Consider the following 15,489-nt stretch of genomic DNA (forward strand, 5'->3'; position numbering starts at 1 on the left):
TTGTTATTATTATTTTTTAGGTGGAGGTGGGTTCCTGCAAAAGATACTGCGATGCTCAAGTCAGTCAATTGAATTCGTATAGAGGTCTGATGCTTGGGGAGCAAGTACCGCTACTTGTCCCTTGCTCCCTCTTCCGTAGTGGAGGTAGTTATTTACCTCCTTCCACATGTTCTCCTTCTCATGCTCTAGTGAGGGTCACAACACACATGGATTATCACTCATGATCTTTGTGAGCCTTACCTTTTAGTTTAACCATCATAGGCTTGTCTTACATAACACCATTTCTTTGGATGATCGGTATGGGCCTATGAGTCGAAATCGAATTTTATCCTCCCACACATATCCACAATAATATTGATGAATTGGAATGCAAACGTAAAAATTAGAGATGGAATAGCTTGAACTGGGTGACTGAAATCTCAGAGTTTCAGTTACCATGATCTTCAATTATTTTGACCGTGATAATAAGTGATAGGAGAGAGAACTAGTGATCAAGGACCGAAATCTAATTTATTCTTTACAAAATTAAAAGAACCACTAAGCCGAAATCTAATTTCTCCTATAAAAAATTAAAAGAACCACTAAACTGAAACGTCGGTTCGAAAAAGAAAAACGTAGAAACGGAAGCAGCATGATTGATGACAAGGATATCTCCACGACTAAAAGGCTTTGTGTCACTTCCAAGAAAAGATTAATAACATTTGAAAATGTATTATTAAATAGGGACCTGCGTATAAATGAATCAAATCTTAAGTTGAGTTTTAATTCGAATGGAAACATAAGAAATGTTTTCAATTCTGCTTAGCATTGAATATATGAGAATAAATGTGAAAATAAAAGATCTAAATAATTTTGAAAATTAAATTTAACGATTAAATGCGAACTTGAACTACATTATTGCTAACTCATTGTGAGATTTAGTCCACTACTCCACTCTTAGTGTAGATAATATCGTTTGTTCATAAAAATAAAAATAAAACTATAAAAGTGTTAAAGTATTTTGCATTGAAGATGGTCTTCTAAAGATCACCCCCTCTCATTTAGTGTAGCTAATATCGTTTGTCAAAAAAAATAAAAAGTTTTCTAAAGATTTTCTTTTTAAATTTTTCGATGTATTGGAGATGACTTTATTAGCGTATTAGACGTGTTTTTTTTCTCGGACAACGATATTGAAAAAAAAAAATAGACTTAGCTTCACAATTCAATTAAATAATAAACTCGTCATTTATAATACTTAGACATAAAAGTATTACATTTACCTATTAAAAAATATTACATTAACGTAATTACCAATATAAAGATTAATTTTTTCTGCCGTAATTTTGTCATTACGTACCGACTATCCGTTGCGATCAATCATAAACACACCACGAACCCAGCGTGCATGGTAATTAGCTCATTATTCAATTTCGAGATGCCACGTGGAAAAACGTCAACGTCGGCCGACTGACCCCCTTCAGACCGCCTCTCGACTTTCCCTCGTTTTAAAAAGGTGAGGTCGACTGCAACTCCCACCCCCACAATACAACAACCCAACCGACGCTTTTTCCCCCCTACCAAAATTAGGTCCGCTTCTTCTTCCCCTTCGCCCCGAACCCGAAAACCCGACCCGAAACGTATCACACATGGCCGTGGCCACCGCGAGCCCGGAGAGGATCGAAGCTCCTCCGCAGAACCCGACAAAGGATCCCTCGCTGTCGCCGTCCAGGCTCTCCACCGCCGACGCCCCCTCCGAGGCTGAACGCTCCTCCTCGCCTCTTCTCTCTTACTCCGCCGACACGCCCAATCGCAGCGAGACTCGCAATTCTTCTCCCACTGCCGATGAGGTCATCCCCGATCACACACTCGTAGCTTATTTACTTGTACTGTGGTTCGGGAAAGTTCGTAATTTTGGCCTCCCAGATCGAAAACACAAATCTCACTTAAAATTCTTGAGTTAATTGCTGCATTTCAACTTAGGAAGAAGAAATTAGTGCAATTTTTTTTCCTTGAAAAATGAATTTAGACTTGTTTGATGAAGAAATGATTTTTTTTTTTAGTATAAATTGAGGAAAATTGGGATTATTTTTTGATTTTTTAGCTTTTATATTCCAGTCTGCAGCATCATTGAAGAGTGAAGAGTATCGCCAGTTGTTTCGCCTTCCGCCCGATGAAGTGAGTGAATATAATTTCGGGTTTTATTCAAAGTGTTTTTTCCCCTTTCATTGGTGTTTTTTCGTTTTGATTGATTTAGAAACGGAAAGTAAAGGATGGATGTTACCATCCTGGGACTTATCTAGCAATGCAAAACTGTTTAGAGGTTTAATACATATCTAGGAATAACAATGGTGAACTGACAGATTTTCTATTTGAGAGTAAACTGATTTAGGGAAGATCAAAAGAGCAATTGTGATCAGACTATAGCGGAAAAGTAATATCGTTGAGGCTGTTCTCGGAGAAGAAATGTTGAACCTATGATTAGTAAGAAAAAGGTTACGTATTTAGGTACCGTAAGTTTGCTAGAGTTAAAATTCAACAGTGTACTGACTTAAATAATAATAATAGAGAGGAAGGCAAAGAATACGATAGGAGTACCTACATACTGCACCTGGGTACTTGAGCATCAGTCCTGATAGAAGGATCCATCACGCATCTAATCTAACATAATTGTTCAAATTTCAGTCTCTTCATTCAAGCATTGCACATGATATACTATGTTATATATTATATTATATTATATTGTAAAGTTTAACTTGGAAGTCATAGCAAGTACCACGAGTCCTTAAATTTTTAGCAGGTTGTGCCTCATTTTCAAAGAGCTAAGAATCTTTTTCACTAAATATCAACTTGATATACACTGTTTTTTCCACCCTTTTGGGTTGATTTTTAATGCTCTACAATTCAGTAGGTTTCTTATTTAACTTTCATATTTTGCACAGTTGTTTCTCCACCCTAATTTAATCTTCTAATTTAGTCTTACTGTCGTGAAAGTTAATATAATCTTTATTGGGTGGTTAGCTAATTAGAAATAGGATGTGATTGGCAGCACTAATCTACTTTTGGCATTGAGATATGCATCAAGTTTTTGAACTTTGTTAAAATTCAAGAGTCTGTTCTCTTTCCCAAATGCATTGGTGGAGAAATGAGACACAGAGCTGAGTACCAAATTCTTTTTTGCTCTATGTTTTACTGGTTGGCTTATATAAGTAGCATCATCATGGCTAGAATACCTGTTAAATGTGGCTAAGGAGTCTTTTGTCAGGACATTTAGTTCATATATGTCAAATCATTGTTGTGTTATACTCGTCACGTGATTTCATTTTAATGAGTATGACACGTATGAACATGATCCGATTTTTCTGATGTATCCTGTTTCTTGATACTGATGAATTATTTAGAATCGGTCAAAATATTTTGAAGAAAAACTTAATTGCTGAACTATACCATAAGGCATGAATAGAATCCATTGATGCAGGAATTATAATGTGAGTAGTTAGCTTGGGAGCAATATTTGGCCTGTTAGGCATTGCAGTGAATGATAGGAGGTAAAATGCCTGTTTTTCCTCGGATATCTTCACTATATCCTTGAGTATTAAGTTTGTAATTGAAAGGACTACTAAAGCTTATTCTATATTTTACTTCTTAAATAGGTAGACTGGGTCATGGGATGCATTAACACAGACATTATTGACTTTTGGATGACATTTAACCGTTTGTGTGTCAAAGTGTACAATGTCCACTAGTGGTATATGTTGATGCTAAGAGGAACATGCCTTTACATGTTGATTCAAATAGTTATAGTTGTTGAGCATTCAGTGTGATGCTAAGGAAGTTCTCTCTCTCTCTCTCTCTCTCTCTCTCTCTCTCTCTCATCCATGTATACATATAGTTGAACCTCTACTTTTATGTTATTTGTGTGTATCTTTGACATTTTCTCTTTTTTCTTGTACTTTTTTTTGTTGTTTTCTTTAGGTCCTCATCGAAGATTTCAACTGTGCATTCCAAGAGAACATACTTATTCAGGTTCATTTTAGACGTTCTATAGGTTATTATTTAGAAATTAAGTTTTATGTCAGGTCTTATAGTTAAACTGACGCACTGCTTCTCATTGTTTAGTTAGTAGGTTATTGCTTTACCATACTCTTTGTTTTGGTTCATGATGAAAAATTGATTTTGTCCAAAATTATAACTTTTCTTTCTACTTCTTGATTGAACATTGTTTTTAACGCGTATTCTGCTTGGCTTTGCTAACTCATTACATGTTTCTTGTAGGGTCATATGTACCTGTTTGTTCATTATATTTGCTTTTACTCAAATATATTTGGATTTGAGACAAAGGTATGGTATTCAGCTTGTCCTGAACTTTGTCCTATTTTAATAAATTTACAATTGTTGCAAATTAAGTGCTATGCATCTTATATTCTTTTCTTTGCTAACTTTATCCTCCTTATGCTGAAATTTCATCTTCATTTTTTCTAGCAATTTTGTATATAAATTCAACAAATCTTGTTCATGCATTGATTGTGCACTAATACATGTAGCTGACATTGCTGTACAAAAAGGAGACATTGAATATTAAACAACTTCCTACCCAAGAGTAACATGAAGACACAACTTTACTGGCTTATACAGCCACGATAACTACCTACCCAAGAGTAAAATGAAACCAATTTTTTTTCATTAGTGCTGAGTTAATTAATTCTATGTGTAAAGGGGCTTCAGGAATCACACAGTAATCAAAACTGATAATAATGTTCCAAATGGTTCCATACATTGTTTCAGGAGATTTAAGCTCACTTTATGTTTACAATTATTAAAATTATGTTTTCATTTTGGTTTGGACTTTAAAACATATTATTATGTATTAAATGTAAATTCCCCTTCAGAAAATAATTCCATTCCCAGAAGTCACAAGTGTACGAAGAGCAAAGACAGCAGGGATCTTCCCTAATGCCATAGAAATTTTTGCTGGAAGCAAGAAGGTAATGCTAAATCTGATGTTTACTTTGTACTGGTGATATCTTGTAACCCCATGCCCCTTTTAATGTCATTTCAGTATCAGCAACGATATCTTGTAAACCCCTTGCCCTTTTAATGTCATTTCAGTATCAGCGCCCTTTTAATGTCATTTCAGTATCAGCAATATCTTACACCACTTACTGTTTTGGCAGTACTTCTTTGCATCCTTTCTGTCTCGCGACGAAGCACTTAAGATAATAAATGATGGATGGTCGGGTGCCAAAGAGTTTAGAGAACAGGTGTCTAATTTATTTGTATTACAGTTGGCAGTGATAGATTCATTTCTTTAAGTGTATTAATTCATAACTTCTTTTTTTACTTCTACAGAATTTCATGAAAGAAGATTTCATTTATGTGTACATTTCTTTAAGTGTATTAATTCATAACTTCTTTTTTCTTTATTCCTCCTCCCTCTTATCTGCAATTTTCCCTCAGGATTTGTTATCTGAGACTGGCAGCCAAGAGAATGGAGTTGGAATTGAAAAGGTGGAAAGTTCCCAATTCTTAGTTAATGAAATGGATTCCACTGACAGGTACTTCTCAGAAATATCTTTAATATTTTATTCTGGTATATGATGTTTTGTAATTGTGACTTGTCCTTATTTAGTTGAATAAACGTGGACCAGGAATGGGGATATTCATGTTTCACAAGACTCTAAGCTTGCATCCAGTGTTGTAGACGACTCTGCATTGACGTCAATTCCAGAGCAACACGATATTGTAAAAGAGGATTTAGAACCAGCTCAGAATAGTGACCCTTCGTGTTCGAAAGATACTTTGATCTGGAAAGAGGAAAACTCTGATGCTCCAAATGGTGAGTTTATTGTACAATCTACAATCATTGCTAATGTTGCTTCATTTGTCATGGATGATCTGGGATCAAACTTGGATTCCTCTGGGTGTTAAAATTGTCTTGGTTGTGCAATGTCCCTGTGCAATACATTTTCTACCTCACCACTTCCATCTCTTTCTAGAAGCATGAAATATTTGGGGTCTTAATGGGATGGGATATGCATGAAACAATTGATCAGTGGATGAATTTCTGTATGACACAGTTACACATACAAATGTCCCTAGCCTTTTGTTTAAGTTCTAAAAGGGTAGGTGGGGGTGAAGTTGGTCATGGCTTCAGATCTTGCTAAAGCATGTGTATATCTGTGTTGATTGGCTACTAGGTTTTGGTAATTTAATTGATGCTTCTATATTTTCTCTTCTTCAAGTTTCATTGTTTGAGCATATTGAATCCATCAATTCTGGTTGTCTTGTTAGCTAAGCTGGTTATTTTTGACGTGCAGTTCCAGAGTGTTATACAAAGGTTGCAGAGTCACAGTTTCCGGTAATTTTCTTTTCTTTTTCTGAATAATTGTATATGAAGGTATGCTAAGTACATTCTTCTCCCTTAAAGATTGGTATAGTTGCAGTACCCTTTAATGGAAAATAACCTCCAATCCATGTATAGTTTGATGTCTACATGACATTTTACCCGCATCAACCCCCACCCCACCCCCCCCCCCCCCCCCCCCCCTCTCTTTCTTTTTCTGAGATAATGGAATCTAGTTTTGACGTCATATATGACTGTATGTTGGGGGGAAGAGTAAGAACGAAGCATTCCTATTATATTTAAATGTTTACTCCTATTAACACTGGAAAGGGAACTGTAATTTTAAAAAACAAGAGGGTAGGTTTGTGGAGTTCAACAAAGCTTCAGGAGGAGAATATATTAGCATCTTTTACGTTCTGCCATTATTATTTTTATTTATTTTTGTCATTTCAAATACTGTTTCCATTATGGAAAAGTTAGTTTGAAAATTAACATCCAATCTGTGAAGTGCAGATAAAGGTTGAAGATTTCTTTAGTTTATTTTTCTCTGATGATGTATTCACAGAATCATTTCATAGAAGTTGTGGAGATAAAGGTAAATTCCTGGAGCTTTGATGAATCCCTGTATTTAGTGCATAATTCAGGTTTCTTAATGGTTCTAGAAGTTTGAGGCAAGTCTTTTTATTATTATTTTGTTTTTAAGTTTCTAATCTGTATGGTTTGATGCCTTTTCAGAGTTGAAGTGTACTCCATGGAATCCTCATGATAAATTTGGGTTCTCCCGTGATGTTTCCTTTCAGCACCCAATAAAAATTTATTTTGGTATGCCCATGTTTTTAGTTTTATCATTTACTTTATGAATATCTCATGTGGACCTACATAATTTGTTGGTTGGTTCTATTATATGTTTCAGTCTGTTTTAACACTGGAAATAATGTTTTTGTTGTCATAAAGGTGCAAAATTTGGCAGCTGCCAGGAGCTCCAGAAATTTCGGTTTCACAGAAACAGGTTGCTGATATGTGTTTATAATGCCATTTTTGAATGTTTCGTGAATTGGTTTGCATAGATTGTGATTATATTGTGAGGAAGGGGTGACAGGTTAACTTAGGTGCCATGTCAATTTGAGATTGTATATTTGCAAATCTTGTTTTGGCTGGGATGTATTATGAACTGTAAATAATCCAACAAATTTATGCAGTCCACACTTAGCTTTCATCTCAAGAATGTGTGTTATTTTCATGACACGTTGACTTTGACTTTTGCCAGCCACTTAGTTATTGAGACATCACAAGAAATCAACGATGTGCCTTATGGAGATTATTTCCGTGTTGAGGTACAAGCTACATTTCATCCAATTTCATAATTCCACCATACGTGTATTATATATATTTTAAAAATTTATTGATTACCTTGCTAAACCTTGGCTGTTGTAGATAAAATAGAACTCAATTAATCTCATTCTTTTTTTTTTTTTTTTCATTTCAGGGATTTTGGGACATTGAGAGAGATCCTGATGGATCAAAGGATTGCTGCAATTTGAAGATTTATGTGAATGTGGCATTTTCAAAGAGAACTGTGTGGAAAGGTGTGCCCTGGACAACACTTGTTTATTTCTGGAATTTACCTTGGTTTATGTTGGCCAATCATGGACATAAACATGACACATGAGAAATGATTTGATTGATTCGACATGGGAAACACTAGAGTTTCCAAAGAAATTATACGAGAGGCAAAGACATGCATAAATAGTTACATACATATGAGTAAGATGTAGTAAGATGTAGTAAGTCGTACCAAAAACCCTATGATTTGAATATAAATAGCACATTAGAATACAAGTCATACAAAGAATTAAAGTTCATTAAAAGATGCACTTCTTGTGTTTGGAATGTTCTAGCATTATGATCCTGTAGTGTCCAAGTCGTTTCTGACAAAATAAATAAAACTTTAGATTATACATGTACATACACGGGGACATTGTCTCTTGCGGCATTGCCCTCCAACTGATTGGTCCTCCTGCGCATGTAAACACATAACTAGAAGTTGACCTTCTCTTGTCCAAGTCCCCTGCATAATTGGCATCCACATATCCTAACACCCCTATATTTTCTTTTTGCTTCTCAAACATAATCCTTTGTCGCCAAGAACCCTTCAAATAACGCAAAATCCACTTGACTGCATCCCAATGTTGCTTTCTTGGATTTGCCAAGATTCTAAAAAACACCAGGCGCTAGTTGGGTGGCGGGCTGGTGCCTAGCGCCTAGGCGGGGTCTAGGCGGGCACCTAGGCGGCCTAGGCGGATTTAGGTAAATTTCTTGTATATCTTGTAAATAAGTGCATATTGACACTTACAAAAAATTATATTTGTATGAAATCCATGGATAAGATAATAAAAGAATGATAAAATGCAAAACGAGTATCCAACAAGTCCAAAATTTAAAAACACATTGAGCATATATGCCATATAACCATAGTGATGAGTAATGTAAGATGACACATGTACAACAAGTTTACAATTTTAAACCACTTAGACTTAGATAGGATTTTTTATTTTACTTTTTAATTTCATTAAAAAAAAAAACCGCCTAGCTCCGCTGTGCACTGCCTAGCCTCGCCTAGCCTGCTTAGAGCCCATCCGATTTTTCCCACCAATTTCCAAGAAAATGCCTCGGCTCACCATCACCCAGCGCCTAGGCTGTTTTTTAGAACATTGGGATTTGCCATGTATCTGGAAACTACACTAATTGCTTGAGCTATGTCTGGACGTGTGCATACCATTGCATACATAAGGCAGCCCACGACATTAGCATAAGGCACCCTCTCCATTACTTGTTGCTCTTCCTCGGACTTAGGACACTGTTGCCCACTTAACCTGAATTGAGCCGCTAAAGGAGTTGAAACTACCTTTGCTTCTTGCATGTTGAACTTCTCAAGAACCTTCTGAATATACTTGGCTTGTGATATCCAGATCCTTCCAGCGATCCTATCTCTCTGAATTTCCATGCTAAGGATCTTCTGTGCAGCACCTAGATCCTTCATGTCAAGCTCCTCGCTCAACATCTTCTTCAAGTCTTGAATTCTAGACTTGTCTTGACAAGCAATTAGCATGTCATCCACATATAGCAATAGTAATCTGATCATCCCATCTTGGAACACATGATAGTACACGCAACAGTCATATAAACATCTTCTAAAATTGATTTTCAGCATGAAGGAATCAAACCTCTTGTACCACTGCCTTAGAGATTGTTTCAGGCCATACATGAACTTCCTTAGCTGACATACTAGGTTCTCTTTCCCATATTCAACAAACCCTTCTGGTTGAGCCATGAAAATCGTCTCCTCTAGATCTCTTTGAAGAAATGTTGTCTTCACATCCATCTACTCAATCTCCATGTCATGCTGAGCTGCCATTGCTAAAAGCAATCTGATAGAAGTATGTTGGACTACAGGTGAAAAGATCTCATCATAATCCACCCTTTCCTTTTGTGAGTACCTTAGCCACGACCCTTGCTTTGAATCTCACGACATAATCCACCCCTTAGCCACGAGCCTTACTTTGAATCTCACGACATCTTGTTCATGTAGTCCTTTCTTTTTCCTAAATACCCACTTGCATCCAACTAGCATTTTGTCTTTGGGCTTAGGAACCAACTCCCAAACATAGTTCTTGTAAAGAGACTCAATTTCTTCTATCATAGCACTTATCCAACTATCTCGCTCATCGCTTGTTATAGCTTCTCGATAAGTAGTCGGATCTCCTTGACTAATGTTAAGAGACTCCATTTCTTTGGTCAAACCCAAACCTGTCAGGTTTCTTCTAGTTCTAATTAGGTTTGTCCAATACTATGCATCTCTGGAATGCAGGTTGATTGTTGGTTGGAGTTCGAACCCCTTGGGATATCTGGCGCATTGGAGTGCTTGTAATTTGCCCTGTTTTTTGCTCCACCTGATTCCTAACTGGTGAACAATGCTGATGCTCTTTTTCAAAACCATCAGATTCGGCCTCTTGCTCGATTTGCTCCACCTAAGCTTCTTCATCTGAACTAATTAACGGATTCTTTGTTGCTTCAATTTCAGCATCGTCCTTCTTCTCTCTACTGCTCTCGACTTTAAATGCATGGGTCTCATCAAAGATAACATCTCAGCTGACAACTTTTTTCCTATTGTTGATATCCCAAAACTTGAAACCATTCGCTCCTTTCTCAAAACCTAAGAATATGAAATGTGTAGACTTCGGTTTGAGCTTGGACTTTTCTTCACTTGGAATATGTGCATGAGCACTACAGCCGAACACCCTGAACTTGGAATAGTCCACCGGCTTCTCAAACTATACCTCGTTTGCACTCTTAAAATCGGGAACTATAGATGGTGACCTATTAATCAAATGACTTGTTTGATTAACAGCCTCTGCCCAAAAACTATCAAGCAATCCTGCATGAAATCGCATGCTCCTCTCTCTTTCCATGAGAGTTCGGTTCAACCTCTCAGCAGCTCCATTTTGTTGGGGATTCTTCTTTACTGTGAAGTGCCTTACGATGCCTTCCTGCTTGTAGTAATTGGTAAACTCATTACTTGTATGTTCACCTCCATTGTCACATCTGAGGTACTTGATCTTTCTTCTAGTTTGATTCTCGGTTTCTATTTCCATTCCTTGAACTTTGCAAAAACCTCGAATTTCTGCTTCATGAAATAAACCCAAACCTTTCTAGAAAAATCATCCATGAAAGTAACAAAATACCTGGCTCCACCATTTGATTTAGGGCTAGTTTGGTATTGTTGTGCTTTGAAAAAAAGTTGCTTCTGCTATGCTGTGAGAATAAGCAGCTATGAAATAAAGCAGCAGAGTGTTTAGTAAACATTTTTGTAAAAGTGATTTTGAAAAAAAAAAAGAAAAAGCAGTATTATAGTGTTTGGTAAACTTTTATGTAAAACAGATATGAAAAAAAGCCGGTTTTTCAAAGCTGGGTTTTGCAGTTTCTTGTTTTTGGCTTTTTTCACCCAAAACTGTGAAAAAAAGCTGAAGCTGAATGTTGACCAAACACAAAAACAGCTCCCAGCTTTTTTTGATACCAGCTTTTTTCAGAATCACCTCAGTACCAAACCAGGTCTTAGCTGGTGCAGGGCCCCCAACATTTGAGTGAATATAACTAAGTTGCTCCTTGCCTCGGTTATCTGCACTGCTACTTGCAAATAATACCTTTCTTTGCTTTCCGAGAGCACAGTATTCATAGAAGTCCAATTTGCAAGATGACATGCCTTCCAACAGGCCTTGCTTGTGTAATTCTTGCAACCCCTTCTGGCTTATGTGCCTGAGCCTATGATGCCAGAATTCAGTCTTGTCTTCTATACGTTGATTTACAGAAACAGCTACTCCCTCGATTATAGTGGTCCCAATTAACTTATACAACTTATTGGGTTGTTGGTCACCCCGCATTACCACTGGCTATCCTTTGGTTACCCTGATTCTTCCTGTTTTAAACTTGTACCCATAACTGGCCTCATCTAAAGTACTAAGGAAATCAAATTCTTTCTTAGTTTAGGGACACACCTGACGTTCCCCAAAGCTCGTATTATCCCATCGAACATTCTGATTCGAATAGTGCCGATTCCTCTTACAGGACATGAAGAATCGCCCCCCATTAAGACTTCCCCGCTACCGACTTCCTTATAAGTATCGAACCATTCTCTTACTGCACACATATGAAAAGTGCATTAGGTATACAAAATCCAATTTGTGAAAGCCTTGGAGCTTGAGTTTACTGAAAGAAGCTCCCTGTCACTCTCATGCTCGGTGATTGCACTACCTGAACCTATGCTTCCTTCCATCTTGGCTTTCTTCGCTTTCCAAATCTTGCAGTTCATTTTCCAATGATCAGCTAAACCACATTCGAAGCAACCTTCCTTCTTTTCTTTTTTCTTCTTGGATTTTGACCTACCTCTATTGCTAGTTTTCTCTTCCTTTGTCTTTTCCCGCCCCCTCTCCTTGCCTTTGGCATAAAGGCCTTGAGAGCTTTCAGTTATATCATCTAGTTTAGCATATGACTGAAGAGCTTGAATTACTTCTTCAAGCTTCAGGGACTCTTTTCCAAACATTAGAGTTGTAAGAAAGTGCTTGAAAGACGAAGGTAGAGACCTCAGCAAGATGATAGCCATATCATCATCTTTGTAAGTTTCTTTGACCTTCTGAAGATTAGCCATGCAATTCTGGAACCTCCATACGTGATATTCAATATCACCTCCTTCTTCTAGTCGAAGCCCAAATGGTTCATCCTTTAGAAAAAGTTTATTGGACACGGTTTTGCCCAGATAAACATTCTCCAACGTTTCCCATGCTTCCTGGGCAGTCATCTTTTCGGTGATGTGTGATCGAACTGATCTTGTGAGATGGATCTCGATGGAACTCTTGGCCTTCTTGAGAACCTTAGTCCATTCTGCTTCTGTCATGTTTGTCGCCTTCTCACCGTCAAGTGCATCATCCAAATCCTGTTGTATCAATACGTTCTTCATCATCCTTTGCCAATCCGTGAAGTCATCCTTGCTGTAAAAGAGCTTTAACGCAGGTCGAAGATCCACATTTATCTTCCCTTTTGACATCGTTGAACACCTTGAATCTAGCTCTTGATACCAATTGTTGAAAAAACTGCACACTACACCTTGTTATTTAATGTAACCAAGGCAGTAGACTAAACTAGCAAATATAGAAAACTTAGAAACACAGAAGACTTATACTGGTTCAGCGGAACTTTTGCCTACTTCCAGTTGTGATTTCTCTAGGCACCGCTCCTTTGATTAATAATAGAGAATTACAAAACTTTTGCAAAACCCTAGAACTAATCTCTCTCCCTCTCTCTATCTCTCTCGGCTGTCACTGTTTTTTCTCTTCCAGATTTATGCCTTACCACACCCTATTTTTAGGCATAGGGTGCAGTTTACATGTCCTTTACAGATTATAATTCCTATTCTAAGTGGAATAGGAAATTAGACTTCCTTTCCAATTCCGAATAGACTTCTAGGATTTCTAATCTAAATTGAATAAGGAAACTAAGATTCTTTCCTAGTCCTGAAGAATCAGTGCTTCCCTTTTTTTTTCCCCTAAAACAATCCTAAACAGAAAAGGACACTAATTGACGAGCCAAAAAACCTAACACATGCATGCCGCAATGATTTTCTAGGGGAGGAAGGATCTTTTTAGTGAAATTTTGTGCTTTAGTTAGGGTAGCTTTGCTTTAACATGCTTTGTACTATTTGTTTGAAGTTATGCAATAGCCCTTGAGAGAGTCATGACTGAAAGCTACTCTTTAATGGTTTTATACTATTCAATTTTGTAGTGTTTTGTGTGCCATTCTATCCATATTAAAACAACGATTATTATTTATGTCGGTGTATGCTCGTCTCTTATATAAAAAAAATAGGGATGTAGAATAATTTTGTGATCAAGGACCTAATATTATGTTTGATCTGATGCTAAGTAAGTATGAAATTGCAGGCAAAATAGTGCAGTCTACCATGGAAGAATGTCGAGAAGTTTTTGAAACCTGGATAAACATGGTATTATTTATTTATTTATTTATTTTTGCATCTGTGTGGATTTTGGAGTTTGTCAGGGTTGCCTAAAATTTTGCATGGACTAATGTTTCATTCAGGCACATGAATTGTTGAAGAAGAAGAATCTTGAAAAACAAGAAGGTAGGACTGTTGTGGACAAATTAAATCATGCAATTATTGTTAATGTGGATACTCGGATCAATTCATATAATTATTTTCATGAGCAGAGGGGATTCCTGCGGTTACCCGTGTTCAGAAATTTGAAGTTCATCCTCAAATTGAAGCAGAGATGGGTGTACCTGCAGAAAGGTTTTACGAGCCCAGCGAACACACTAGGGTACAACACATGTCTAAATCATTCGATGCAGCCCAGCAAGTTGGGAAGCGGTTGCTGGGAGGTACAGTCGATGTTTCCCCTCTTACATCATGGTTAAGAGAATCTATGCTGAAATTCCAGTCCTCATTGAGAAGTCAAAGCCAGCTTCCGTTAATCATAGTCATCGTTTTTGTTGTGATTTTCATCATGCAGGTACTTACTCTCGACCATATTGGTCAAATATTTGTTATCACGTGTTGGCCCCGGTGCTGTATACATACTTCCTTGAATTGTCGTCATGTTGGATTAATTTGTTACGATGCATAATGTGACGGCTAGTGGGAATTTGCATTGCGTCAGCCTTCTTAATCGTTCTTTTATGTTGTTGGTTAAACGTAATTTGTTTCTTTGATTGTAGTTGAGCATACTTGCGCTATTAGCTAGACCCCAACACATCCATGTGCAATCGCCTGTGGACTACAGGAGTGGCTTGGGAAGTAAAGTAGGTGAAAGATCATCCGAGGTGGTCGCTTGGCTGGAGAAGCGAATCCACCACCTCAAAGACGAGATGCGCTTGGTTGAGACTCGGCTTGAGAGTATGCAGCATGAACATGCTCTGTTAAAAGCTCAACTCAAGGATATTAATCATCTAAGTAAGCGCAGGTAACGTCCAATTGTATATCCTTCTCATTCTTCAAGTGATTACGAAATGTATGTTGTCCTTTTTATTCCGGTTACAAAATATATGTTGTTCCATTATGAAGAAAGTCCGTAAACTTGTAGAGAAAATTGTTAATTGAAATTTATAGTTCGTATGGCGAATCACGGCTTGTCAGAATGCTCTCATTTGATTTCAAGTGATAAATTAAATATCCCGTATCGTCGATTAATTATATGTAATAAGAAACATGTTCTTTTAGTAAGTGTTTCAAACGAATGATTATTCATGGCTTTTAATTGTTTATTTGGCAAAGCTTGAGTAAGATAACTGTCTAGTATATACACCAAATTCTTTGCATTCAAACCTTTTGTGTAGTCCCCATTGCCCGAGACCCCTTGGGGAACAACTTGAGCCTCCGCCAAGAACAACACGAGCTCATCTTGACGCCTCTCGAATAATATTGCCAAGAAGAACATATAACACTCGAGACACAGAGATGGCTCGAGAAGCACTAGGTTATTCTGGAGGGGCGGCGAGGGCTCGAGTTATTCTGGAGGTGCCTCTTGAGCAATGGAAACTAGGCAAAAGATTTGAATGCAATTAGGCTTCTTAAGTATTTTCACACATAGAAGAGGCAGAACTCT

At 37.3% G+C, this 15,489-nt stretch overlaps 1 protein-coding gene across 7 annotated transcripts; it reads left to right on the forward strand.

Annotated features, from left to right (window-relative positions):
- The first annotated feature begins 1,491 nt into the window (after nt 1-1,491).
- On the forward strand, nt 1,492-15,103 carry LOC137733751 (protein VASCULAR ASSOCIATED DEATH 1, chloroplastic). 7 transcript variants are annotated; one of them, XM_088697984.1, is made up of 19 exons: nt 1,514-1,826; nt 2,095-2,154; nt 3,440-3,524; nt 3,630-4,002; nt 4,252-4,317; nt 4,866-4,961; nt 5,151-5,237; nt 5,434-5,531; nt 5,625-5,812; nt 6,294-6,334; nt 6,833-6,914; nt 7,055-7,141; nt 7,274-7,328; nt 7,587-7,653; nt 7,806-7,905; nt 13,810-13,871; nt 13,967-14,009; nt 14,096-14,397; nt 14,603-15,103. In XM_088697984.1, the coding sequence occupies exons 5-19, from the start codon at nt 4,258-4,260 to the stop codon at nt 14,849-14,851; spliced, it is 1,617 nt and encodes a 538-aa protein (XP_088554110.1). In that variant the 5' UTR covers nt 1,514-1,826; nt 2,095-2,154; nt 3,440-3,524; nt 3,630-4,002; nt 4,252-4,257; the 3' UTR covers nt 14,852-15,103. The 7 variants fall into 7 exon arrangements, with proteins under 7 accessions (XP_068329031.2, XP_088554112.1, XP_088554107.1 ...); XM_088697983.1 differs by having other exon boundaries at nt 3,455-3,524; XM_068472930.2 differs by lacking the exon at nt 3,440-3,524 and having other exon boundaries at nt 1,492-1,826; nt 3,952-4,002.
- Nucleotides 15,104-15,489: the final 386 nt, after the last annotated feature.

Source organism: Pyrus communis, chromosome 7 (genome assembly GCF_041283825.1).
Source record: "Pyrus communis isolate YQ-2024b chromosome 7, ASM4128382v1, whole genome shotgun sequence".
NCBI lineage: Eukaryota > Viridiplantae > Streptophyta > Magnoliopsida > Rosales > Rosaceae > Pyrus > Pyrus communis.